This window comes from Ipomoea triloba, chromosome 2 (assembly GCF_003576645.1).
Source record: "Ipomoea triloba cultivar NCNSP0323 chromosome 2, ASM357664v1".
Taxonomy (NCBI): domain Eukaryota; kingdom Viridiplantae; phylum Streptophyta; class Magnoliopsida; order Solanales; family Convolvulaceae; genus Ipomoea; species Ipomoea triloba.
Genome location: NC_044917.1, coordinates 3,556,319 through 3,583,656, shown reverse-complemented (window position 1 = coordinate 3,583,656; position 27,338 = coordinate 3,556,319). Strand labels below are relative to the sequence as shown.

The 27,338-nt window shown below is 36.3% G+C and overlaps 5 protein-coding genes and 1 long non-coding RNA gene across 13 annotated transcripts; 4 read left to right on the top strand and 2 right to left on the bottom strand.

Annotated features, from left to right (window-relative positions):
* The first annotated feature begins 248 nt into the window (after positions 1-248).
* LOC116009678 (polygalacturonase At1g48100) lies at positions 249-2,933 on the top strand. The gene is made up of 6 exons (XM_031248797.1): positions 249-859; positions 945-1,112; positions 1,340-1,384; positions 1,464-1,671; positions 1,946-2,027; positions 2,162-2,933. The coding sequence occupies exons 1-6, from the start codon at positions 416-418 to the stop codon at positions 2,664-2,666; spliced, it is 1,452 nt and encodes a 483-aa protein (XP_031104657.1). The 5' UTR covers positions 249-415; the 3' UTR covers positions 2,667-2,933.
* A 2,037-nt stretch (positions 2,934-4,970) lies between these two features.
* On the top strand, positions 4,971-10,048 carry LOC116006403 (acetyl-CoA acetyltransferase, cytosolic 1-like). The gene is made up of 14 exons (XM_031246757.1): positions 4,971-5,056; positions 5,609-5,673; positions 6,305-6,403; positions 6,491-6,664; positions 6,803-6,908; positions 7,358-7,496; positions 7,584-7,661; positions 7,780-7,845; positions 8,163-8,248; positions 8,744-8,843; positions 8,935-9,045; positions 9,149-9,190; positions 9,562-9,648; positions 9,785-10,048. Exons 2-14 carry the CDS (start codon positions 5,637-5,639, stop codon positions 9,872-9,874), a joined length of 1,215 nt encoding a protein of 404 aa, XP_031102617.1. The 5' UTR covers positions 4,971-5,056; positions 5,609-5,636; the 3' UTR covers positions 9,875-10,048.
* Positions 10,049-11,242: 1,194 nt separating this feature from the next.
* On the top strand, positions 11,243-12,577 carry LOC116011077. Its single transcript, XR_004096967.1, has 5 exons — positions 11,243-11,372; positions 11,464-11,574; positions 11,678-11,719; positions 12,091-12,177; positions 12,314-12,577. It is a non-coding gene; the product is annotated as an uncharacterized LOC116011077 (long non-coding RNA).
* Positions 12,578-13,875: 1,298 nt separating this feature from the next.
* Positions 13,876-15,753, top strand: LOC116010622 (protein NOI4-like). Its single transcript, XM_031250103.1, has 3 exons — positions 13,876-14,032; positions 14,856-15,038; positions 15,410-15,753. Exons 1-3 carry the CDS (start codon positions 14,027-14,029, stop codon positions 15,452-15,454), a joined length of 234 nt encoding a protein of 77 aa, XP_031105963.1. The 5' UTR covers positions 13,876-14,026; the 3' UTR covers positions 15,455-15,753.
* A 223-nt stretch (positions 15,754-15,976) lies between these two features.
* Positions 15,977-21,605, bottom strand: LOC116011151 (GPCR-type G protein 1). Its single transcript, XM_031250674.1, has 13 exons — positions 21,289-21,605; positions 20,517-20,617; positions 20,258-20,365; positions 19,758-19,878; positions 19,373-19,502; positions 18,857-18,935; positions 18,461-18,549; positions 18,032-18,124; positions 17,711-17,737; positions 17,506-17,592; positions 17,193-17,264; positions 16,773-16,903; positions 15,977-16,507 (listed from the first exon to the last, which is right to left on the bottom strand). The coding sequence occupies exons 1-13, from the start codon at positions 21,501-21,503 to the stop codon at positions 16,354-16,356; spliced, it is 1,407 nt and encodes a 468-aa protein (XP_031106534.1). The 5' UTR covers positions 21,504-21,605; the 3' UTR covers positions 15,977-16,353.
* Positions 21,606-22,379: 774 nt separating this feature from the next.
* On the bottom strand, positions 22,380-26,661 carry LOC116011041. 8 transcript variants are annotated; one of them, XM_031250539.1, is made up of 6 exons: positions 26,241-26,661; positions 24,176-24,487; positions 24,044-24,092; positions 23,600-23,903; positions 23,029-23,107; positions 22,380-22,887 (listed from the first exon to the last, which is right to left on the bottom strand). In XM_031250539.1, exons 1-6 carry the CDS (start codon positions 26,544-26,546, stop codon positions 22,693-22,695), a joined length of 1,245 nt encoding a protein of 414 aa, XP_031106399.1. In that variant the 5' UTR covers positions 26,547-26,661; the 3' UTR covers positions 22,380-22,692. The 8 variants fall into 8 exon arrangements, with proteins under 8 accessions (XP_031106399.1, XP_031106400.1, XP_031106402.1 ...); XM_031250540.1 differs by having other exon boundaries at positions 24,056-24,092; XM_031250542.1 differs by having other exon boundaries at positions 23,600-23,897; positions 24,056-24,092.
* Positions 26,662-27,338: the final 677 nt, after the last annotated feature.

Genomic DNA, 27,338 nt, shown 5'->3' with positions numbered 1-27,338 from the left:
AAAGGTATAATTAAACAGATACTATAATGTAATAGAATCAATTGTATTAAAAAAAAAAAAAAAAAAAAAAACTATCGGCCTGATGTGAAACCAAGCTAGCTACAATCCTGCAGATAATCGAACATTATTGTTTACAAGGACAGTTGGGTGAACGAAATCTCGACACGTGTGTTGTCACGCTTGCCGGAAAAGTTTGCCCTTTACTCACTTACTCCTCACTATAAATTGCGCAGCTTAGCTTGTCGTCCACCTCATCATAGGTGGTGGTTTTATCAACTGTTAACTGCCATGCATTCCTCTCCGTTATCTTTTATGCTGTCTTCTTTAATCTTAAGTTAAGCGTCAAATCTCCGCATCTCCGCCCGGTGTCCAACACTTAAAAGGTGGTGGTGGCCGGAAACTTGGATAATTAGCTATGGGAACCGCTACGCGCCGCCGTGTGTTGGCGTTTGCGGTGTTGCTGCTGAGCATTATGGAGATGGGGAATGTGGAAGGGAGGCATCACATTTCCAAGAAGCAGAAGAACAAGAAGCCTAAGCCTAGGCCGGAAAGTGACCCTGTTCCGTCACCTCCGGTTTACTCTCCGCCGCCCGGCGGCGTAGTCCCCTCCGACCCTGTTCCCCCGGCGCCGGGGAATGCCGCACCGGCGCCGTCGGACGATTCGGGTCCCTGCATTTTCGACGTCACGGATTACGGCGCCGTCGGCGACGGCTCCAGCGACGACACGGCGGCGTTCGTGGCGGCCTGGAAGGCCGCCTGCCAGGTCGAGTCGGCCGTCGTTTGGGCGCCGCCGGACCACACCTTCATGATCACTTCAACCATTTTCTCCGGTCCCTGCCAGTCCGGGCTCATCTTCCAAGTAAGAATTCCCATCTTTTACTTCATATTTTACCAATGCAGAGCCGCAGAAGTTTCTTATTTTCGGGCTGGATTTTGAATCTAAGGTGGACGGAATTCTAACGCCGCCGGACGGCCCGGAGTGCTGGCCTAAAGAGGACAGCGCAAAACAGTGGCTAGTGTTTTACAGGCTTGATGATATGACTCTGAACGGTACCGGAACCATTGAAGGAAACGGACAAAAATGGTGGGATCTCCCCTGCAAACCTCACAAGGTAAATTTCACCATTTTTTCCGGCCATTTACTGCCTTTACTGTGTCAACAAAATCATTATTTTTTTTAGTACTATTGACTCTGTTACAGTACAGTATCTGATCATAACTACTTTCTCAACTTGCTGAAGCAAAAGAGTCAATATTGCCTTCACTAAGACTTAAACCAACTAGAATCATTATTAATTGTCTTTGTGGATCATTAACACTGCTAAATGTAAATTTTCAGGGGCCTAATGGATCGACACTGCCAGGGCCATGTGACAGCCCTGTGGTAAGTGACAAACACTGTACTGTAAATGCGAAGAAAACTATGAGGTTCCAAGGAATAAATGAGATTTGTTTTTGTGCAGCTAATTCGATTTTTCATGAGCTCCAATCTGGTGGTCAAGGGTCTACGCATCCAAAACAGTCCTCAGTTCCACATCAAATTCGATGGTTGCCAGGGCGTAGAAATCCATGAATTGTCCATCAACTCCCCCAAGCTTAGCCCCAACACCGATGGCATTCACGTTCAGGACACCAAACATGTCAAAATCTACAACTCTGTCATAGCCAATGGTAAACATCATACCACACACCACTTTCCACTTTTTATCTCAATTCACATTACACCATCCTTACTTCTTTTTCCCTCACAGTCATTACCTTAAGGTGTATACAAAGTAAAATTTTTGTAAAATTTTTTGTGTAACCCGAGACAACAAATGACAACTTAAGTTACGTTGTTCATAGCTAATTGACTCGAGAACGTCAAAAAGCAACCTTCTTGTTACTAATCCAAAACAAATTTAGTTGGGATTGTTCTTATCTAACCATCCTTACTTTTCAACAGGTGATGATTGCATTTCAATAGGCCCGGGATGTGCCAACGTTGAGATTGATGCGGTCACATGTGGACCTAGTCATGGAATCAGGTAAATTCTTGCCCACAAATTTAAAATTTCCTCGTCCCAAAAACTTTACAGTACTTTTTTTCAATCATTATTTTATAAACCATGGTCCACACAATTGTGTAAATCATAAATAAAAAATACATTATTTACTGCAGCATCGGAAGCCTAGGAGTCCACAACTCCCAAGCCTGCGTGTCCAACATAACGGTAACCAACGCCGTGATAAAAGACTCCGACAACGGGCTGAGGATCAAGACGTGGCAGGGCGGCACGGGCTCCGTCACCGGAATCAGCTTCGACACCGTCCAGATGGAAAACGTGCGCAACTGCGTCATCATCGACCAGTACTACTGCCTCAGCAAGGACTGCCGGAACCAGACCTCCGCCGTCTACGTCGCCGACATCTCCTTCCGCAACATCAAGGGCACCTACGACGTCCGGAGCCCGCCGATTCACTTCGCCTGCAGCGACACCGTCGCCTGCACCGGCATACTCATGTCGGAGGTCGAGCTCCTCCCGTTCGAAGGCGAATTAGTCGACGACCCTTTCTGCTGGAACACTTATGGGGTCCAGGAGACGCTCACTATACCGCCGATCGACTGCTTGCTCGACGGCATGCCCAAGTCTATATCAGAAGCAGAATATAGTTGTACCTTGTGATCTAGTGACATCAAGTTACTATTGTGGGATTTAAGCCACAAATAGTAATAGAGTCAGTAATATTAAAAATATATATACATATATTAATATATATAGATAGTATATGTTTATGGATGATATGTAGATGAATTTTGTAGGTATTGGGTGTTGGGTTTAGGCTCCATCCCAGTGGGATTCATTTCAATTCCCTTATTGTGTGATGTGATCTCTATGAACCATGTAATACACATATTTATAAATATGCTCTTTTCTGGACACCTTTTCCAAGGTTAATTCTTGATCCAATTAACATCTTCAGTGGTAACATCTGCATACTAAGAATAGGTACAAAGCCCAATTTATATTTGCAATATAATTAACAAATGTTTGCACTCAATGCAAGGCCCAACACTATTGATTCTAAAATGAATGTGGAATAGAATTTTGTTTTTGAGTAAACAAAAACTCCTTAAGAATTCACAATTACTACCTGAATGCGTGCATTAGGTATGTGTAACAATTTACAAATTACACATGAGAGATAAATTGTACTAAGAAGATGTTGCTTGATGGACTCAACTTATAAAATATTGACAAGAATCGAATCAGTATATTTTGTCCACTCAAAGAAGTTAGTCAATTGTGATATACTATGAAATGAAGGTGTAACAAAATCTTTAAATTCTCTAGCAGCAATTTTCTGTGTGACTAAACAGTACAAGGTTGTATTTTGTATTAAGATAGTAGGATGACTTACTATGAAAGTGATCGATGAGTCAAGGAAGGCGACTTCGGCGGCGGCGTATTAGTTAATGTTGATCAAATAATTTGGGCACAAATTGCAAATTCATAGCGGCGGGGCGAATACTCTGATTTTTATGCATCCATGTACGTAATTATATGCCATCACATTCTTATTTCTCATTTCTAAAGCATCTCACATAATTACAACAATATACACGCTAAAAACAATAAATTTTTGTTCATAATTGAAAGCGAGCACAACTAATACAGGATGGATATGAGATTCCATAGATGTTAGATGATATAGGACATTAGGACATATAGTTGTGAAGCCTATATATAATTTTATATTGAATCTATGTCATGATGACACCTTACAAGTTGATTAACGTGGTGCCTTGGATGAAAGTGGCCAGGTAGTCAAGTAGTGATGAGATAGTATTCTTAAATGGTTATAATAGTTATGTCTGTTAATGTGAGCTAGTCTACTCTGACGCTTTTTTTTTTGCAGGGCCGGCCCATGAAGCCCGTGAGCTAGGATTATGCAACCCTAACGAACCTCATGTGGGCTTGTAGCCTTGTAGGCTAGCCCGTAGGCCTAACTTCAAAATTTTAAATAAATTATTATATTATTATTCTATATTCAAATAATATTAAATTTTTTCATATTTAAAAATTTACATTTTTTATTTCAAAATTTTTTTTTTACATTTTTTGAGATTTTAATGGTGTGTGTACGCGTGTATATATATATATAATGAAAAGCTCGTGGGCTGCCTGCATTTTCACAGATTAAAAAAATTCTAGGCCCTAACATGTCTCATCGAGGGGTGATTTAAGGTTGGCTCGCGTACTTCGGCCCACTTAAGACTCCTAATGACAGTCTATGTCACCAACACTATAAGCGTAGATCAATTAGTTCAAGTAATATAGGTCTAGGCAAGCTTACCAACATTTTGTTTGAGTGTTTGATTAATTTGGCTTGAATCAATCTTTAATAAAGTCTAATTCTTTATTCCAAAAGTTAGATTTACCGTTAAAGTCATTGTGTTAGATAGGCAATATAACTTTATAAAAGACACTTTAAAAAATAAAGTTACATAAATTAAGGTCATGTAACTTTCACCACAACCATTGTGTAATGCGAGATGAACGTTGTTTGGAATGCATCCAACATATGAAAACCAATTGCAAGTTTTATAGATCGTGACTATCTAATTTTTTTAATAATCTTAATTTAGTATTAATGAATAAATTTTATATATTTAAAATTATCACACAAAATAAAGTTTGAAAATTATAAAAATGCTATGAATTTTTTAAAAGAAACAAATGAAATGAAATAAAGGGTATAAAACATTAATTTTTTTCTCAAATAATTATTAATTATTCAATTAAAGTCCATAACTAAATGACTAAATACTAGAGGGGAAAAAAAAAAAAACCACGAGAAAACAGTTAAACAGGAGTCAACAAAGCCGGTCCAACAAAAAGCATACGTTACAATATAAAATGAAATTATTAGGTGTAGCTCGTGCGGCAGGCGGCCAGCCAGCCACCATGGTGGTCCACCCAAGCCAATATATATACCCGCCTCCGTTTCCAATTCAATTCGCGTCCTATCACTCATTCTCCCTCCCAAGGAACCAACACTACAATCAACACAGGTAAACAAACGAATCACTCCTTACTCATTTCACCTCTTTACTTATCATGTTCTTAAGCTTTCGTTTCGTGGTTATTCTTCCATTTCCTAGTCGAATTATGAATTTCTGGCACTTTTGTTTGGATCCAGCTCTGAATGTATGGTTATGTGCTTCAATTTGAACAACTTTTGGTTGATATACTGGACTAAGTGTTTGGAAGTTAGATCTAATTCGTCTCATCTCTGAAACTGCTATGAATCAATCGTAGGTTAGGTGCGGAGTTAAGGCAACAGTAAATTTTTTTCATCTGCTGATGGAATAATTATAAATCGAATGAGAATGGCTATTTAATGAATTAATGACCTCGTGAAATGCCAGTTGAATGTTGTTTGATAACTTCAAGGTTGTCTAGTTAAAAGTGGTTGATGAGAAGATACTTCATGCTAATGCTATGATGTAGGAGTTTCCAGTGATTATAGGGTTGCATATTACCTACATGTTGTTAAGTTATGCTGCAATCTTTCTCTCGAGAAAGAAATATTGATTATGCTAATTGGGTTTTTGTATGTGAAGGTCGTCCATTTGCATACACTAACTGGCTATGGCTCCAGCAACAGCAGAAACCATCAATGCTAGAGGTAAGTCTGCTAACATATAGGCTTGGAATCTCTTATAGTTATTGAAATGTTCAATAATTTAACAACAGGAAGACTTTTTTGTTTTAAATGTACTATTTTCCTCCATTTGATGAAGAATGCTGCTGTAAGTACTTTTCCTAAGATGAGTTCAGTAAATGGAACTTAGATTTCATAAAACTTGTAATTTCTAAAATCCACTTTAGTGTTAAGTTACCTATGACAAATCAAATGCAAAATTGTTAGATATATTAAATATAATATATCTATATATAATTTGAGAGGAGACTAGAGAAAGGAAACTTAACAATATTTATTACTTCTCACAATATCAAAATGCAACATATTTATAGTAAAAAGATGAAAACAACAATTGCTAAATTTAGGCCCACTAAATGCACCATGTATTGCCACTACCAAAGCTACTCCATGTACTGCTGCATGCTGCCACATACCCACGTCCACTTGGTTTAATTAATAACCATAACAAAAATGGGTGGGTAACAGTTCATTAAATTTTCTGTATCCGATTCGTTATGTTTGTTGATCATTTACTCTGACTTTTGACTTTTGTTTCACCGTGAGTTTCTTATTCTTTTGTCTGATCATTACTTTTAACTTCTATTTTGACTAGATGTTTGCATTGTTGGTGTTGCCCGTACACCAATGGGTGCCTTTCTTGGCTCTCTTTCATCATTGCCAGCTACCAAGCTTGGATCTATAGCTATTGAAAGTAAGATTACTACCAAGTTCGTGTAGTTTTTATTCCCACTATATATGACTTCGTATTAAATGTCTCTCTTCTTCATTGTCATTTCAGGTGCTCTTAAGAGAGCAAGTGTTGATCCGTCTCTTGTTGAAGAAGTTTTCTTTGGAAATGTACTCAGTGCAAATCTGGGACAGGCTCCAGCCAGACAAGCTGCACTGGGTGCAGGAATACCAAACACAGTGGTCTGCTCCACTGTTAACAAAGTTTGTGCATCTGGAATGAAAGGTATGATCCTTGTTGAAAGCAGTGGATCTGCTTCCTAATGGATTTTCCCAATTGCCACCCCATCCCCTCCACCAAACTTCTGAACTATTATATAAAATACAATGGCTAATAACATGATTTATTTATTTCCCATTGCAGCAACTATGCTTGCTGCACAAAGTATCCAATTAGGCATCAATGATGTTGTCGTGGCCGGTGGAATGGAAAGCATGTCTAATGTTCCTAAATACTTTGCAGAAGCAAGGTTTGTGTTTTTCTAGAGACAGCTTTTTACAATTTTGATATGTTAATTGACCCCCAAATTCCCCTCAGCCCTTCCATGACCCCATGGGCCAAACGAAACGTATAACTGTACAAGGGCTTACCTCCCCCCATCCCATAAACTTGTTCAATTTAACTTTGGGGTTTCTGACTACTTCTGAGTGCTCTGAAATCTGAATATTAACGAAGAACACAGTTTGAACTTCAAAATTGGCTGTTATTGAACAACAATGAAAACATTTTTCATTGTCCTCCACCCCCTCCCATAAATTCAGATGCCTCATGTTTATAAATATATAAACAGAAATGTAACCTGTAATCAATTGTTAAGTCTTCATTGTATACTCATTCAACATATCATATTGTTCTTGCAATTGTAGTAATTCCAAGTGAGTTTATACTTTATCTAACCATATCTCTCTGTAATTGCAGGAAAGGATCTCGCCTTGGGCATGATTCTCTTGTTGATGGGATGCTTAAAGATGGTCTGTGGGATGTTTATAACAATTGCGGGATGGGAGTATGTGCTGAATTATGTGCTGAAACTCACAAACTCTCAAGAGAAGATCAGGTTTGTTTATAATCTATATGTTTCTTTTGGCCTCTTTCATAAAGTCTTTATACTGAGGTTTTGTGCACACTTCAATGATATATGCAGGATGACTTTGCAATTCAAAGTTTTGAACGTGGGATTGCTGCTAACAATGCTGGTGCTTTTGCATGGGAGATTGTACCGGTATAACAACTAGATCTTTGTCAATAGATGTCGTCCACTCTTCTATAAGAAAGAGAACTCTTCCGTAATTCTTTTAAATCATTGTATAATTGTTTAATCATGATTTGGTAATTTGTAGGTTGAGGTGTCAGGGGGAAGAGGAAAGCCTTCCACTATTGTTGATAAGGATGAAGGCCTAGGGAAGGTAAACATATTAATCTGTATGTTGTACAGTTAGTACTTACAAGGAGAATGCATAGATACTTCATGTACTAAAAGAGACAAAGGAGAAGAGAAGACAATGCTTCCTCACAACGAAATGCAAATTTTAGATGACTCTTTTCCATATAAAATTACTTTCTGGAAGTTCTTCAAAGAGTTTTGCATTGTTTTGCTGCATTGCCCCTATATGGAAGTGTCATAACTCAAAAATGGATCAAATATGTGAAAATTTACAAAACAGTTCTTAAAATGATGTTTGTTGTTATTCCTTTAACTATATATTCTTATCTGCCTTTGCAGTTTGATGCTTCAAAGCTGAGGAAACTTCGACCAAGTTTTAAGGAAGATGGAGGTTCTGTGACTGCTGGTAACGCTTCCAGCATAAGGTTTGTTAATATATATTCACTTAATATAATTGTGCTAACCACCATTCTGTAGGTTACTTATCAGTCTGCATGTACTAAATTGCCATTATGTATTCATGTGAAGATTGTTTTGGTTGAGGTTGGGGATAGGGGTGGGGAGTGTTGTATAAATTGTTATTGTTAATATCAACAATAAATGGCTATACTTTACACATAAAACAAATTGCGTTCTTTTTCCTCTTTTTTTTTTTTTTTTTTTTTTTCTTCTCCATCATCTTATTGAACTGCAATATCAGTTGTCTGGCTGCCTGCCTATTGAGCTCAGTTCATAGGAATCATTAATCACAGATTATTTCATCATATTTGCTCCTTTTTCTTTTCAATCAGATTCCGGGGTTGCACTTGTTAAATAAATTCTTCTCCAATGGGAATTTACTGAATTCATGCACCGCTTTCTTCAAAATATTCTGTCTCACATTTTATGGAATACTGCTAAGTAAATTAATCCCATTTCAGTGATGGTGCTGCTGCTTTGGTATTGGTCAGTGGAAAGAAAGCCATTGAGCTTGGTTTAACAGTGATTGCAAAGATCACGGGATATGCAGATGCTGCTCAGGTACTGCGTTGCCTACTTATAGATGGTTAATAATTATTATTATATTGGCAATATTATATTGATGCTCAAATAATTTTACGAAATCTTTCAGGCACCAGAATTATTTACAACTTCTCCTGCTCTTGCAATTCCAAAAGCAATAAAAAATGCTGGTCTAGAAGCCTCTCAAGTTGATTATTACGAAATAAATGAAGCTTTTGCGGTATGTTTCAATCTTGCCTAGTTATTTAATTGAAATGAAAGGCACTCATCAAATTTTCCTGTCATCTTATATTCATCTTATTCCACACACATGATGCATGCAGGCTGTAGCCCTCGCAAATCAGAAACTACTGGGGATTAATGCGGTGAGCTCCCTTAGCCTCTTCCTCTTCCTCTCCATGTCTCTCCGAGTTGCTTAAAATTAAATTTATTACTCATTGGGGCAACCTAGCCAAGTTGGTTAGGCTGTTAGCTTAGTAACCACAATGTTCTAAATTATTCCTAGTTGATTTGAGCATGCATCTCAGACTTGTTTACCTCCTTGTGGTCATTTAATTTGTTGGCTAGGGTCGCAAGGCGGGTTTACTCAGTGTTAAATTATTATTCATTGCTTCTTCCAGAGAATGCTTATTTGGGTCTATTGTATATTACACTTACATATTGCTTCTTCCCCATCCATTTTCTATAAATCTATAAATAAAGGAGTCATCTTGTTAATGTGTGGTCTCCATGCCAGGACAAAGTAAATGTACACGGTGGAGCCGTGTCTCTGGGTCACCCTCTTGGATGCAGCGGAGCCCGAATATTGGTTACACTTCTCGGGGTATGTTTCACTATACTGTTTGGCTTGGCTCAGATCTTAATTAAGACAGATATTGGGATTCATAGTGATGAAAATGGTGCCTTTACCTTAAAATTAAAACGAGTGGAACCATTTTATTCAGTTGGGAATGCTGCAGGTCCTGAAGCAGAAGAATGGAAAATACGGAGTTGGTGGCATTTGCAACGGTGGAGGCGGCGCTTCAGCCCTTGTTTTAGAACTGCTGTAACCCAATTTACGGCTATTTACAGACAACCCATAGATTATTGATTACCAGACATGGTGATTTCGAGTATAAAATGATGTTCGAATTCCATGTATCTTTTGTATTCTTCACCAATAAATACTAGTGTGTTTAAATTATTGAAGAAATGTATAACATAAATTATTACTTTTTGTCTGAGCTTTCATGGTTTAAATCTTGATTATTGTTTTGCAACATTCATAAACCCCCTAAAAGGGGGAAAAAAAAGTAAAAATGATTAACAATGATGTGTGAAACTGTGGCTAAGACACACATCACACAGATATCGAACTTCGTAGCGGCGTGCTCCAGCTGTATTCTCGGAAAATACTATATTCCCTGCTGTCCAGCACGGCAGCACTCTTTTTTTAGCTATCCCGCTTTAAGACATTCCTATTGGCATTTTTTTATTTTTTTTATTTTAATTTTTGAGTTTTTTTTTCCAGCCTTTTGGTGAGATGGATGAGAAATGGGAGAGACAGTGCAAGTTCTTCGGCTAGTTTTTGGTATGACTTTTAAAGAAGGGAATAAGTTGTGGGGTCAAAGACTGAAATAGTAACAAATTAAAAATTTGACAAAAAAAACTTCTGAAAATTGGAAAAAATTAGAATAAACTCATTTGGCAAATTAGTTTCTTGTCAAATAATTTTTTTCGCAATCAAACAGAGACACGTAAGTGGAGAAAGTGATCAGTTTTATATGTTTTTCATCCTCTAATTTCATTTTTTTTATTCCTGTCGGATATATTTTTGTAGACAAAAACTCAAACCAATAATCTTGCTCTTAAGATCTTTACGAAATATTAACTTGACTTTTTAATAAAGAGTCTCAATCAAAAGATACATATCATGCTTACATTGTCTCATCAAAATAAATTATAGATAATTAACTAAACATAGTAACATACCATATTATTTGAGATTTGACTTATCATGTACTATGTATGATTTAATAGATGAAACATATCACATTAGATGAAATTTGTTTGAATTAAAAAATAATGTGTAATGTTATTACTCTTTCATATTATGAGTTAAGTTTCAAATCTTGTTCCTTAAAGATAAATGTGTATTTACAGTTTCCTCATAACAATTGGATTGCTATTGNTTTTTTTTTTTTTTTTTTTTTTCCTTCTCCATCATCTTATTGAACTGCAATATCAGTTGTCTGGCTGCCTGCCTATTGAGCTCAGTTCATAGGAATCATTAATCACAGATTATTTCATCATATTTGCTCCTTTTTCTTTTCAATCAGATTCCGGGGTTGCACTTGTTAAATAAATTCTTCTCCAATGGGAATTTACTGAATTCATGCACCGCTTTCTTCAAAATATTCTGTCTCACATTTTATGGAATACTGCTAAGTAAATTAATCCCATTTCAGTGATGGTGCTGCTGCTTTGGTATTGGTCAGTGGAAAGAAAGCCATTGAGCTTGGTTTAACAGTGATTGCAAAGATCACGGGATATGCAGATGCTGCTCAGGTACTGCGTTGCCTACTTATAGATGGTTAATAATTATTATTATATTGGCAATATTATATTGATGCTCAAATAATTTTACGAAATCTTTCAGGCACCAGAATTATTTACAACTTCTCCTGCTCTTGCAATTCCAAAAGCAATAAAAAATGCTGGTCTAGAAGCCTCTCAAGTTGATTATTACGAAATAAATGAAGCTTTTGCGGTATGTTTCAATCTTGCCTAGTTATTTAATTGAAATGAAAGGCACTCATCAAATTTTCCTGTCATCTTATATTCATCTTATTCCACACACATGATGCATGCAGGCTGTAGCCCTCGCAAATCAGAAACTACTGGGGATTAATGCGGTGAGCTCCCTTAGCCTCTTCCTCTTCCTCTCCATGTCTCTCCGAGTTGCTTAAAATTAAATTTATTACTCATTGGGGCAACCTAGCCAAGTTGGTTAGGCTGTTAGCTTAGTAACCACAATGTTCTAAATTATTCCTAGTTGATTTGAGCATGCATCTCAGACTTGTTTACCTCCTTGTGGTCATTTAATTTGTTGGCTAGGGTCGCAAGGCGGGTTTACTCAGTGTTAAATTATTATTCATTGCTTCTTCCAGAGAATGCTTATTTGGGTCTATTGTATATTACACTTACATATTGCTTCTTCCCCATCCATTTTCTATAAATCTATAAATAAAGGAGTCATCTTGTTAATGTGTGGTCTCCATGCCAGGACAAAGTAAATGTACACGGTGGAGCCGTGTCTCTGGGTCACCCTCTTGGATGCAGCGGAGCCCGAATATTGGTTACACTTCTCGGGGTATGTTTCACTATACTGTTTGGCTTGGCTCAGATCTTAATTAAGACAGATATTGGGATTCATAGTGATGAAAATGGTGCCTTTACCTTAAAATTAAAACGAGTGGAACCATTTTATTCAGTTGGGAATGCTGCAGGTCCTGAAGCAGAAGAATGGAAAATACGGAGTTGGTGGCATTTGCAACGGTGGAGGCGGCGCTTCAGCCCTTGTTTTAGAACTGCTGTAACCCAATTTACGGCTATTTACAGACAACCCATAGATTATTGATTACCAGACATGGTGATTTCGAGTATAAAATGATGTTCGAATTCCATGTATCTTTTGTATTCTTCACCAATAAATACTAGTGTGTTTAAATTATTGAAGAAATGTATAACATAAATTATTACTTTTTGTCTGAGCTTTCATGGTTTAAATCTTGATTATTGTTTTGCAACATTCATAAACCCCCTAAAAGGGGGAAAAAAAAGTAAAAATGATTAACAATGATGTGTGAAACTGTGGCTAAGACACACATCACACAGATATCGAACTTCGTAGCGGCGTGCTCCAGCTGTATTCTCGGAAAATACTATATTCCCTGCTGTCCAGCACGGCAGCACTCTTTTTTTAGCTATCCCGCTTTAAGACATTCCTATTGGCATTTTTTTATTTTTTTTATTTTAATTTTTGAGTTTTTTTTTCCAGCCTTTTGGTGAGATGGATGAGAAATGGGAGAGACAGTGCAAGTTCTTCGGCTAGTTTTTGGTATGACTTTTAAAGAAGGGAATAAGTTGTGGGGTCAAAGACTGAAATAGTAACAAATTAAAAATTTGACAAAAAAAACTTCTGAAAATTGGAAAAAATTAGAATAAACTCATTTGGCAAATTAGTTTCTTGTCAAATAATTTTTTTCGCAATCAAACAGAGACACGTAAGTGGAGAAAGTGATCAGTTTTATATGTTTTTCATCCTCTAATTTCATTTTTTTTATTCCTGTCGGATATATTTTTGTAGACAAAAACTCAAACCAATAATCTTGCTCTTAAGATCTTTACGAAATATTAACTTGACTTTTTAATAAAGAGTCTCAATCAAAAGATACATATCATGCTTACATTGTCTCATCAAAATAAATTATAGATAATTAACTAAACATAGTAACATACCATATTATTTGAGATTTGACTTATCATGTACTATGTATGATTTAATAGATGAAACATATCACATTAGATGAAATTTGTTTGAATTAAAAAATAATGTGTAATGTTATTACTCTTTCATATTATGAGTTAAGTTTCAAATCTTGTTCCTTAAAGATAAATGTGTATTTACAGTTTCCTCATAACAATTGGATTGCTATTGGTCTTCCTCTATCAACCACGACCATTAGTATACTTTTTAAACTTTATTTCTGTGAACAATTGAACTGTTCATACCAACTATATAACAGACAGAATAATAATACACGGAGAAAAAAAAACACAAATACAGTTCATTGTGCACCGCATTCATTCAAGTACGATGAACATGAAAGGCGGTTCAAATGGACAAAACACGAGCCCTGTACGACGCCGTGGTAAGGAATTTTGCATAATGGTACTGTTTTCACTATTCACTATGCAGAGAGAGAGAAACAGAAAGAAGATGCAGCTGCACAGTGGGGCCCAGAGTAACTGGGACCAAAGATCCACATAGAAGCCAGCTGTACTCTCTCTCTCTCTTCTCTCTCCCTCTCACGCCAAGTCTTCTCTAAATCTCCCTCCTCTTCCTCCCAACAATTGCCGTCTTTCATTTGCAGAGAAACGGTGAAATTCGTATCGGCAATACCTTTCTCCTCTACTGTATTCCTCTCTCCACAGTCGTCATGGCGGTATCTTTCTCTCTCTCTCTCTCTCTCTCTCTCTCCCTCGCGCGAGCGCGCTCGTTATCTCTATATTATGTGTGTATATATGTATGTAATATGCGATATGTAGATATGCACGCAGACATCGATACATGTTCATCTCAATGATATTTTACTTGTTATATAGAGCGCCATAGTTTCTTCAGTTTGTCGTTTTTTTTTTTTGATTGTGTTTTGTCAACTTGATTCTCCTGCAAAGCAAAAGGTTTTACAATAATGTTAAATGTTTTTGCTATTGGAACTCTTAGTAAATTTTCTTTTCGAAATCGAATAGCAAAAATTTTCTCTCCTGTTAGAGTTTTGCTGAAATGTAGTGATAGCGAAGGTTTTTGCTCAATAGAAGTAATGATTATCCTGGAGTGAAAATTCTCGGATGTTTTGGAATTACATTATTCTGTTATCCTGAAAATGTACTTGTTGGGAGAAAAGAGGCATGATTCTGTAAATGTTAACATTAACTGATTAAGCCAATCTGATTCAGGGATTTCATTGCATAAGCTTTCAGTCAGTTTACTGTTTCAGTTCTATAAAAGATATGGTTTGATTACAAGTTGTTTGTTCTTTGGAAATGCAATCTTTCAATTGGCAAAAGGAGGTTCTAAGTCTTTTTGAACTTTGTGTGGTGCTGTATTCACACTTGATTGTCACCACTAACCACTGGAATTTTCAGTTTAAGATCACATATACTGAGTATGAATATGGATTTCAACTTGTATCTAATGTATTTACTCAAATAATGAATTTTCAGTTTTAAGATATAAACAGAATACTAACATTCCAACTTATGTAGGAAAAAGGACTCCCATTGCCAAAGTTCGGCGAGTGGGATGTCAATGATCCAGCTTCTGCTGAGGGATTCACAGTGATTTTCAACAAAGCTAGAAACGAAAAAAGGACTGGTGACAAGCCGGAGTCACCACCAAAGAGTGATTCTGAGTTTAAACATAGAGCTGTGCTTGGAAAGCCTCAATCAGTGAGTTGTTGCTCACTTACTTTTCTAGATATGTCTTTCTTTTATTCGTTCAAGCTCAAAAAACTTATTGCTATAAGTTCATCAACATATGAGAGGGCAGGTCTGCTATAGTAGTTTCTCACTAATCATTAAAGCCTTATGTTCTAGAACTAAACTCTGGGGAAGGGATTGATTTCTACAGTTCAATTGGAACTGTTTCACTTACCACATGCTTGTTCATTCCCACCAAAGCTATAGATGTCAGGAAACGTGTGCAGTGAATAAGATTGTGAGAGCGTGGTTATTGCATCTTGAATTTGCTTTCCTAATTTGCATATGGGGGTCATTTCCATTTATTTAGTTGTTGATCTGGCTGTTCTAATTATTTGCAGAAGAGATGGTTCTGCTGTGTGCAGTCAGCTTCTGCCGAATCATGAGCTTTTCCGGTATCTTTTTCACTGTAAAAGAGAAGAGCCATTGGCTGAAAGCATGTCCTGCATTGCATGTGTGTTCCACTAGTCTGGATGGAGCTTTGCGACAAGTCATAACGGAGTTTGTTCTGGTTTGTGTTTTGGAATGTAATTTGACATATGGGTTTTTGTGAGAGGAACGAGGGGTGGTGTTCTATTTGTTTAATTAATATATTAATATTATTCCTCGTCTGACTTCATTGTTGTCACGGCTACTTGTTTTTATGCATTACTTTTAAATCCATGCTCCAAATTATGTGTTGGCATTCACATTGCATCCAAACGGATCAATTCTCCCTCTTTTTCTTTTTCAATAATTAATTTATATTTAGTTAAGGTAGAGTCTGCAGTTTTAAAGATAATAGGTTAATAGGTCAAAAAAAGTGGAAATGAACAAAAGTGAACTTGATTGTGAACAGTTTAATGCAATACGAATAGAGTTCACTACAAAGTAAACTGAGTTTCATCGAAAGAAAGCATCGGACCAGGTTTTATGAAAAAAGAAGGTATTGCCAGTGCATGACAGCACAAGTTACAAGAAGAGAACCTGCAGCATTTGTTTAATAAACAAGGAAGCGCATTTAAAGGAATAAATACAATCAGAAAAATGGGTGCAAGTTACAATGAATTTTGGGTTATAACAGGCAGGTATGGCATTTACTCAAACATACAAAAGCAAGTAAGCAAGCAAGCAAGCTTATCCATATATGTTTGGCAGAAACCGCATGGCCTGGGATGAAAATATGGCCTCACTCAGCCAGCCTATGGTGGGGGGGCCTGTAAGGATATTAATCATTCGTATCATGGGGAACTTTATACAAAGTAGTATTATAAAGTAGGTGCAGCAGCAATGTTCATGTTCTAATCTAATCAATTGGGTGCTTGTCTGCTTGACGGGATGTGTAGTGTGCAGAGAGCAAAAGCAGAGAAAGGAAAGCACTGGCTACAAAAATTGCATCAAACCATCTGTGGTAGAAGTCGAATTGAATATCTCCACCTAGTACATCTGTTATGATCATCCTGTCAATACAAATCACCTTATGAATTGTAAAGCAAATGTTCATCATCTTTTCCGTACCACAACCCCTTCGGCTCTAACTAATTAACATTTTCAAGTGTAATTGGGACATATAGGACTCAAAACAGAAATAAATTCATCATATGATTCACCTATTTATGTTTAATAAGAGAATACTCAATAAACCAAAGTTTTCAAACTGCCAATATTTTTGTAGTGGTATAAATGGAGTGGAATGAAGTTCAATCTCATGAAAAGTAAACATACCGGTATTCAGTTGCCAGGCTCTTTCTAATCAACAGAATAGAGGACACAAAATACATCCCCATGATTTCAGAAAGGAAAAGCACAACATTGCTTGATGATCCACTTCCAACTCTGGAAACTGCAAAGAAGAACTGTCCATAACCAAAATTGCAGTTAGGCTCAAGATACATAAAACAATACAAATATCAGAAAGTATCACTTCACAGATCTTAACAGGGAATGTCATATTCGTTGTGTTTTGTGCGTGACTGTGTGTTGTTTCTCCGAGCATGTTTTCTTAAGTGGGGGAATGTGGCACACCACCTAACCCAACCTAATAGCCCAATATCCCAATATTGAAGCAATAAATTATCCCTTTTGGACCATACAACACCAGAGGTAGACTCTGCTATAAACGGAAGCACCAAGGCAGAACTTTACCTTCATCAAATTAGTTAGGAATCCCCTTACAGATATGACAATCAGCATCCCTATAAATAAGAGGGATATATACTGCACAAAATTGTAAAAAGGGTAAGCCCACACTCATGTCAAAATAATATTTCTCATGAACATAAAAAATAAAAAAACAAAACAAAAAACATTGATTTATGTAAATGTAGGCAAAATGAAACAAGAGTTTCTTATCGCCACAAGTAAATATCTAGCTTTTCAATTTCCGAATATCTTAGTAGCATTAATAGAGTTGCACAAGAAAAGTATAGTAGCAATAACATATGAAACAATTAAGAACCTGTGACAACATTGTGGCATTTATTCCTATGTCAAAGAATTGCAAAAATATACTGATTGTCCGTGTCACTGGATCTACAGAACCATCCTGTAAAAGAAAAGCATGTTTTGGCCAAAAATCATGCACAGATCTGATAATAAGGGCAAAAACGATTATTATAAATGAATCTGAGCCACTAAATTGATGGAGTTGTGGAGAAATATACCTCCTTGAAGACAACACTTTGCAAAGACTGCAAAAATAAAAAATCAGTAATCAATCACCTAGCTTTAGACACTAAGAACATTGTAAAGAGATCAAGAGATCTTCAACGGAGATCCCATACGTTGTCTGGTAGTGACATTATATAATATACAGCAGTGGACCTCACCAACTCATAGTTTTCAAGAAGTTTTATGAGCTTAAAAAACACTATGGGAAAGAAAACACTGTTTCTTCAACCATTGAAGTGTTCGTATAAATACAGTAGAATTATATGAATTGAGATTTTTAATTGTTCAGTCATTTTTTATTAGTATAACTGTACCTTAATCATTTTATACACGCAATAGACAGAACAAGCATAACCCAAAAGATTCTGCAGGTGACCTTTCCATGTACGAGAATAAGCAGCAGCTTCCTGAAATAAATATATAAATTGCTGAGTTACATGATAGAAGTTTTAGAACATGTACATGTACTATTGAGCCAGAAACAGGTCAACAGAATAATGCATCCAAGCTTGCAGCCGACATATTATTGATAGACTCTTGAAAACAACAATCATGGAGATTTATGAAAGGTCAGTGTGCGTGAGAGAGTAGTAAAATGAGCATGTCATGTAGGTCTAAAAAACCTTCAATTAAATTTAAGCAAGCTTTTTAAAGATAAGAGCTTATGACCACAATCTCTTCAAAGATCAGGAAATGTAAAAGGTAATTTCTTAGAAGAGAAATGGCAACACATCAATGTAAACCTTAGCTTGGCGAAGCTCATATATTTCCAAGAAAAGCTGCTTCGAGAGTTCTTCCAGAGCTTGTACCTCGGCTTCCATATTTTTTATATCTTCATCAAAAAAGCATGCAAAATTATAAGAGTCAAACAAGATTGAATATATTCATATTCATGTATGATACTTGTACATTTATAGCAGTAATGGAAAATAGTATGCAGTCACACAGAAACAATACTCCACACTCATATTTGAGAACAGAAAATTTCACTGACCAAGTTTGGAGATTTGAGAAACTGACCATGAATATCATTGAGCAAACAACACATACTTCTGTTGCAATTTTTTAAGTGCAACCCATCACAAAATGATCAAACTTGCTGGTCAGTAATATATATACAAAATGTAGCAGATACTAACCCTGCTCCTTTTGGTCATCTTGAACTGATCGCACAACTGTTCCTACAATTCGTTTTAGGAAGGAAGTAGCATTTGTTTTCTGCAACACCAGTGCGAGAAGTTCAAAATCATTAAAATCAGAAAGTCACATACTCACATGAAATAACCCCCCTTCTCTCCTCTCTTTTTTTAGCCCATCTGTCCTCATTTGTAAGTATCATCAGCTAAAAGAAAATCTCTCGCATCATGCAACTTACATCTTGACTATCTTAAAACAATTATTCATTACCTGAGCTGGAAGATGATTGAAAACTATCTATTAAGTATGCTTTAAAAAGATACTTATGCTCGTCATACATTGACTGACAAATTGCAACATCTCATCTTTCTAAAACTTAACTTTTGCAGTCTGAAGGACTAAACAATTTTTATTTGTTTCAACTTTCCATTCTCATTTAAACTATAAATATTCTTAATTTTACAAATTACTGGAACTGAATAAGCAAAACAACAATAGATGAAGTTAAATATGCAAACCTCTTCAGCACCTTGGATGCGCTGGATTTCCCTTTGGCAGAGAATGATTCTCTTTTTCTTCGCAATGCTGGTCTCAATTGACTGAATTAGCTGCCTCTCCACTGACTTGATCTCTGATTCTTCAATTTCTCTGTCATGTAAGAGCAAGTGCAGAGCTTTCAAAAATCCAGATATCACTTGCCACTAATGTAACCAAAAATACAGCAACAAGAAAATATATTGACTACTTCTTCTTCTCCAATGGTCAACCACATTATCCACTACAAAGCAAGGCAGTACAAAATTAAACAAACAAAACAACATAGAATAACCCCACTTGTCTCCTTTTCAGTCATCCTTCTCTTGCATCAATTAAAGTCAGAGGCCTGCCCCCAACCTTCTTTACCTGATGAATAAAGATAGATAACTGTATGGTAAATTTACGGCTCCAAAGCCTGAAAGGATAGCCATGACAGTCACACCAATTACTCCAATCCTACTCACGAGCTGAGGCATGGTGAAAAATCCTGGAATACAAAATCTCAGTAATCAAGATGCAGCAGACAGGAAAATAAAGATACATAAAATTCAAGGAAGTCAAATGCATAAACAGAGTTTAAAAAATTGAGCTAGACCAAACCAATGATAAGATGTTCAAAATTGGGCCAATGATTATTCAGTTGAGCACAAGCTTGAATTTGGCTCAGCAAGCAAGATTTCCTAATCTCTTTCAAACACAATTGAGAAAGTGAGAAGATAGAGGCAAGTGTAAACAAGGCTGACTCAAATTTCAAATAACTCAATACTTTTACAAGTAAGGCCAGGATCACGTTCAATGTTTTTCGAAAAATGAAAAGAAAAAAGTAGATATTTCGTAATGTAACGAGCATTGAAACACAGCTAAACCTTTATCAGGTGAAGGCATTGGAAAGTGAATGCCCATGCGCCAAAATGCATATAGGAATGCCATCAAGAACAAGGTAGAAACAAGTGCAGCCCGCTCCTTCCTCACACCTGAAATGCGAAGTCAACTTTTAGAGAAAAAAAACACATCCAATAAAGAATTTAGCTAAGAGTGAATGTGCATAGTGCATGCCATGGATAAAAGGTTGGACTCAATGTGTTAAGGTTTTAGCATCATGCAGTCATGAAGTATTGAACTTACCACTGTTGCAAAGCATCAAGTAACAATGATAATAAGGCAGCATGAAGACTAGTAACATTATCAAGCAAAACAGGTCCACCTTCCAATTGATCCATCTTGCCCTACAAATCAAGAAGGAATTATACAAAACCAAATTACTGTACTGAAAATGAAGTATTAAACATATTCGAATTAGATACTTACAAATTAAACATTGAAAGGCTGAAATGCAATAGAATTTCCACTAAGGCCCCCTTTTCAGTAAAACAATACACCGAAGAACCAAGCTCTAAGAACTTACCCTGCAACTAACTTATATGCTCCCTTCAACTAAAATTATTTAGTTGACATTTGCAATGGGCCATCAGGAGCATAATCAGTTCATAGGTCAGAAGTTAAGCTGGGAGTTCATCCACTATTCCTTATTAGCATTTCTTCAACCCCCATCCACATATTTTTAAGTGAAATTTCTACACACACAATTGCTCAGATCTTTCTCTCTTCTATGATTATACTTTCACCTAAAGTCTTCAACAAACAAGATCTACTTATTTAATATACAGGATCCACATCAATTTAGCAAATAAAATTTTCAACTGCATCCACTGTAATCCACAATTAATTACTCCACATTACCGTGGAACTCACGGATTTCATAACCGAGAACAAATCTACAACTCAACTCTAGCACAAATCTCTATTAAATCACCAAAACACCGAGAATTTCGAAAATGTAAACATCAGTGTAACAATTAAGGAAGTTGAATGAAAGTAAAGTGGTAGAAACACGTACTCTTTAGAGAGAACGGGGATAATCTCGAAGAGGACAAGCTGGAAGAGGTTGCAAGAAAAGGCGAAGACGACACTGAAGATGATCTGTACCAGCACTCTCTTCTCTTCATACTCCTTGTAAAGCCTCCGGTTCAGAAACCATAGCCCAGCCCAGCCGAGCAGCGCTATAGAACCCACCGCTATTACGCCTTCGAAGATCGACCTTCCCCATGCCATCCTGCTTACCGGAAAAACGATAAGAAAAAGGCGGTTTTCCCCGATTCAATTCCGAGCTTCCTCCAAGCCGATGGAGTTTCGCTAATTTGTACTCCCCCATACTCTTTCTATATTTATCGTTTTTACACTATGCTTTGCCCATCTATAAATATTTTTCTTCCAAATACTCCGTAAATTATTTACTGTTTTTTTTAAACAAAATTATTTACTATTTTAAAAAATACGGAGTATATATAAATGTAACTATTTTCTATATTTAAAAAAGGTTATAGTGTGGATTAACATCATGCCTCACTGTACATCTGATAATATATAAAAATGAACTTATAAATTGTACAAATTTTTTAAGTGAATCATACTATATGTTTTTTCATATTATAAAATACACGTTTTCAAAATGAAAAAACATATATGATTCACTTAAATATACTAACCAACTACTAATTAAAAAAAAAAAAAAGTTTAGTACTAAGAAAAAAATGTTAAGCCATTCAAATGATGCAGTAGAAAAAAAAAAATGTAAGGAAAAAAACAAAACCAAAGAAATTATTTTTGATTTCATTAATGGATATTCACCCTTCAATATTTCTTCATTAAGCGGTTAAGCCAGTGTTATTTATACCATGGCACATGCATACATTTTTGGCCATAAATCCAATACTCTATAATTACATTAAATAACTTATTGATCCAGTATTTACGGTTCAGAAATTAAAATTATTATTTAAGCTAAAGTATGAAAGAAAGAAATGCAACCACTACTCAAAAGTACGAGTTGGGCGCCACCTTATGACCGACAAAGAATCACAAATGACTAATCAGCTCAAACAAAAAATGTTAGATTGAGAGTCAAACTTAAGACCTCACAAGACTATCTAACCAACTCTCAAAGTGAATCCTAATATTTCACAATTACATCAAACTTTAATTAATTTTGGTATCAAATCCAATATAAAAGTTCAACTAATTTGCTATGAAATCTCATATTGAGAGAATAGTTCCACAGGTTACATAACTCATATGGTATGATGTTTTGCAAAACTAAGGGGTAATATTCATGAATGCACAAAACTGTAACAGAACATGGACACTATTTCGCAGGCTAACTTTGCACTGATAAAAGGGCTGCACACGGGAAGCAAATGAGTTGATTAGAACTTGTTCAGACATTATGTACCACTGGATTCAATCAGGTAGATACTTCGTTGGAAACAAGAGGCTGCAAAATCCTTGTTTCTTCCTCAACGAACCTCCTATACAGTTGCTGCTCATGGTTATGCAACTCCATAAACAAATCCCTTAACTGTTGGGCGCATTTGTAAGCTTCAGTTCCTGATCGGACCACCATTAGTTCATTATCAAGGTAAATGTCCCCGTGTTTTTCCTAAGGAAGAAGCCACATGAAAAGACTTAACAGCGAAAATCCAAATAAGTTTTGCACAACGGTATGAGAGGTGTTCAGTTACTATGTTGATGCAGACAAATCATATTTCATCACATAAACAATAAGTGGTCTGGAGCTTACCTGAAATTTGCGGACTACACTCCCGAGTGAGGTCCGATGCATTCCATGCTTTGAAACACTTTCAGTTACAACCCATGGCCTGCAAAAACAGTTGAACAAACAGAAGGTAATCACAGACAGTCGGGATGACTATGATTCTATGAATGTGCAAGGAAATTTGGCAGCTAAATTGTGGCATGATCAGCAAAGATTTAGAAGAAAGTAAGTAGTCCAGGTCTTGAAATCCTTCGTATTACAAAGGAATTCAAAACAACATTCGCACTAATTAAGACAGAAGTAGTCATTAGCTTTAACAATACCGTACAATTTTTTCAAAACAAATACAATTCGAACTTTTTATTCAAATGATTAATATACAGAACCAAATTTCAACATCAAAAACTTTACAGGACACAATTAACATTTAACAAAACAAATTTAGGCACATGTGCAACTACCATCTACAAGACTATAAGGTCACACACATGCCAACATATTTAGAAGCTTGTGGCTTAAAACAAATGGCAATGTACAGACACTAATGGTGGTACTGTAGTACAGCAACACTTTTAAGAGAAAGGTGCAGGCGTACCTTCCCCTCATAGACACAACGAAGTGATCAGGATTGTCGAGAAATTGGTACACCTTCTCATGCTGCTTCTTGCAGTCCAGCATGATAACAGCTCTTGCAAAGGGTGCAAAGGTTGTTGACGGGCTTGGAAGCATATATGCTTGTGGTGAAATAAATGTATGCCTATATATAAACTCCCTTATTGATGAGGGAGATAAGTTTCTCTCCAAGTTTCCAATTAATATGAAATGGCTATTTAAAGCTTCACCACCAAGATCTTTATCTTGATCCTGATTAGCATCATGGTTGCTCATAGTTCCTGTGTCTTAGATGAAAAAAAAAAAAAAAAAAAAGAAAAAGATCAAGGAAAAGGAGAATGAACATATCCTTTGGGCCAATATTACTAAGAGTTTGCACACAATGTTCAATGAGATTGAAATGGAGGATGGGAAGTTAGAAACAAACTTTTGGTTTCACCTTTACCATCATCTAACTTCCTGCCGTTCTGAATGTCCTGCAGAATGCACAAAAGACATTAAATCATAAATGCATGCATCAATGATGCCAGATTAATCTTGTGAAACTAGAAAAGCTAGCCTGAGATAAAGTTGCCTTCTGATAAATGGACAGGTGACTCCCTCCTTTAGCAAGCACTGATCCTTTGAGTGCTGATACTTTATTCCTAGGAATAGCAGTAGATTTGCGAGCAGAAACTTGAAGCTTATCTTTTGCCAATTTTGAGAAGGAAGCAATTTGTTGATCAACCTGGCAATCATCCTTTATAGTACATATGCTAGCAACACCAGCAGTGGTTAAAAGACCCTTTTTAGGACCATGAGTCCAGGATAGTACAAATATGCATAAACATTCCTCTTGTCCATTGACTAATGAATGCTTTTTGCGGTGCACCTAACAAATAACGAACAAATAATCATCTTAGAACTTTGCAAAAGTAAAGAGAAAAAGACACTTTCTGACTAAATATCTAGAAATAGCAATTTGTCTACAGAATCATAATGGAAAGAAGAATCCAATTAATCATGTTGGATAAATTCTCCCTCCCACCTGTTTTTAATTCTCATGAGAAACAATATACTGTTTTTTCATTGAAAGCAATGCACCCACTCCCTCTTTTCCAGTACATTCTTATACAGTCATAGAAGAAGCTATTGATAATGCAAATCCCAACAAACTTCTTCTACTTATTTTTAGAAAAAGTAAATAAATATTTTGAAGACAAAACTATTGATAAAAGAAAATTTAAAGGACTGAAGTACCAAATTGTAAATAAAGACAAACAATTAATGGGAAGTGAAAACAGTTCAGGTAATCTCACATAACCTTAGGAATGTGAATATGGTAACATCAGATTCTCTTTTGTTTGGTTCAAGGAAATGTGAGATTCCCAAACTTTGTTTTCAGTTCATTTTTTGTAGCTTTCATGGGAATCACATTCCCCCACATTCTTAGATTATGTGAGATTCTCGAGAATGTTACATTACTTAAAATATCCCTTGAACCAAACATCCCCTAAAGGACTTTTGAGGTTCTCATTATAGTCGCCACAACTAAAAGAATTTGGAAGAGAAATTAGAGAACAATCTAGTAAATCATATTGGGATGAGCAGAATCCTAGTTTTGAAATTCTAAGGTCTAAATCAGATCAACATTTTCTGTCTTAGATCAACTTGAATATGTGCATCATCATTCTAAACATTAAAATATGGGAAAATTGTACATTCCGTCCTTAAGTTATAAGGTAATTGTAGGATTCGTCACTACTCCCTACTTGTTGGTTGTGCTTACTTCTCGTCCCTAAGCTATATCTGAAGTTTCTAACAAAACATTAGAAGCGAAATTTGCAACGTAAGTTATAGCTTAAGGACGAGAAATGAGCACAACCAATAAGTAAGGACAAATCCCACAATTACGCTATAACTTAGGGACCCTGAACTAGAGCAAACTGATAGTAATGATTTAGAACACAATTCAGGATTACACTAGCAAGTTTATTTTTGCTTAATAAAAGATTCATCTACATTTGGTAAGAAATAAAGTACATGTATATCATGAAATGTATATTTACGTGCACTTAGAATTTAACAATTAGTTTGATCCCTTAACTGCAGGCTCATATGGCAGGCAAAAGAAAGGGTTGGGTTCTGAAAACAAACACAGGAAAACTAATACCACCAACTGCGATGTTAGTATTCCTTACAAATATTTTATCCACTTTTCAAGTTAAAAAGAACACAGCATTTGAGGTTACAGACAGTAAAAAGATCATTTCAAGTTAAACCTATGCTTCCTTCTCCTAAAATTACTGTATCGGCCTTGGTGAGTTGGGGTCAGAAAAAACAGAACACTTCAATATTCTATTCAAATCCTACCTCACATTCACATAAAATATTTGCAGATTTACAGGCTCTATCACGCCATTGGACTCTCTAGTCTCCAACTTCGGAAAATAATTTTTTTCAAAATAAACACAATATAATACGGAGTACTGTTAAAATGAATCAGTATGAGGATGACTCTAGCAATCTAGCAGGTGGATTAAAAAAATACTGAAATAAGCAGAAATATGATTTTGCGGAAGAGAAACAGATTTAGCACCGAAAAGAGTCAAAAGACAGAAGGAGTTACGGAATGAGTGACTCACTGCTTCAACGAGGGCATCGTAGTAGCGCATGTCATCCCTGTAGGAGTCGTGGCATGCCGCGCAAACGACGGAGCCTTCCGTGACTCTGCCGCACTCGTTGTCCTGGAGCTGCGGCGAAACCTGCCGGAACCTCCGCACGACGCCGTCGATATCCTCCTCGGACTCGAAATTTGAAGCCACGAGCTCGTCGGTCTCTTGCAGGCCCTGGAACTGGATCGTCAGGGTGCCGCCTTTCACCGCCACGTGCACGCTGTACCAAGCGTCGTCGTCCCTCGCCCGGTACTCCAACACTCGCTCCCCCGCCATAACCGCCTTGCTCTCTTGCAGGCGGGTTGATGAAAGAGGAAAGAAGCTTAACGAGTGCAGATCAAACACTGCACACTAGCCACGATCGCAGTACTAACCAAATGGGCGTTTTGCATTGATCACTGAGCATCCACGTTTCTTGTGGTCTTATTGACTCATTATACGTATCAAATTTGATCTTAATTATTACTCCGTAATATTTTTAAAATTTTTGGTAGGCAAAGAAAAATATTACTCTGTAATATTAATGGGCATTTACATAATTTTGACACATATAGCATTTTTACAACCAATTTACTGAATGCCTCAGAATGGTATGGCGTATGGGACGACGACCATTTTATCTTTTTTTAGTTTTTTTTTTCCCATTGCCAAAGCGTGTGTGTGTATATGAAAAATTGTACACATTATAATTAAATTATTATTTTTTCATTTGACATGTGTAATTAATTTATAAATTATAATTACAATTAATTTATAATTTAATAATTAATTAAAAATAGTTGGTGTGAAGTGAGTAAGCCCACAAAAAACTATAGAAACACTTCAACCATAGAGAATAAAAGATTTTAGTAATAAATAATATACTGAAAATCTACATGAAAGATTACAATCGTTATATCGAGGACCAGGGTCGATGGTGCATTGTAAACCCTGGTCTGAAACGACGTCGTTTCGATGTTAATGGACGCAAACGTGAATGACTCCAAGAAATTTATTATCTGTAATACACAGAATTCTTATATAGAATACACAAAACGTTTGCTTAGAATACACAGAATATTGAAACAA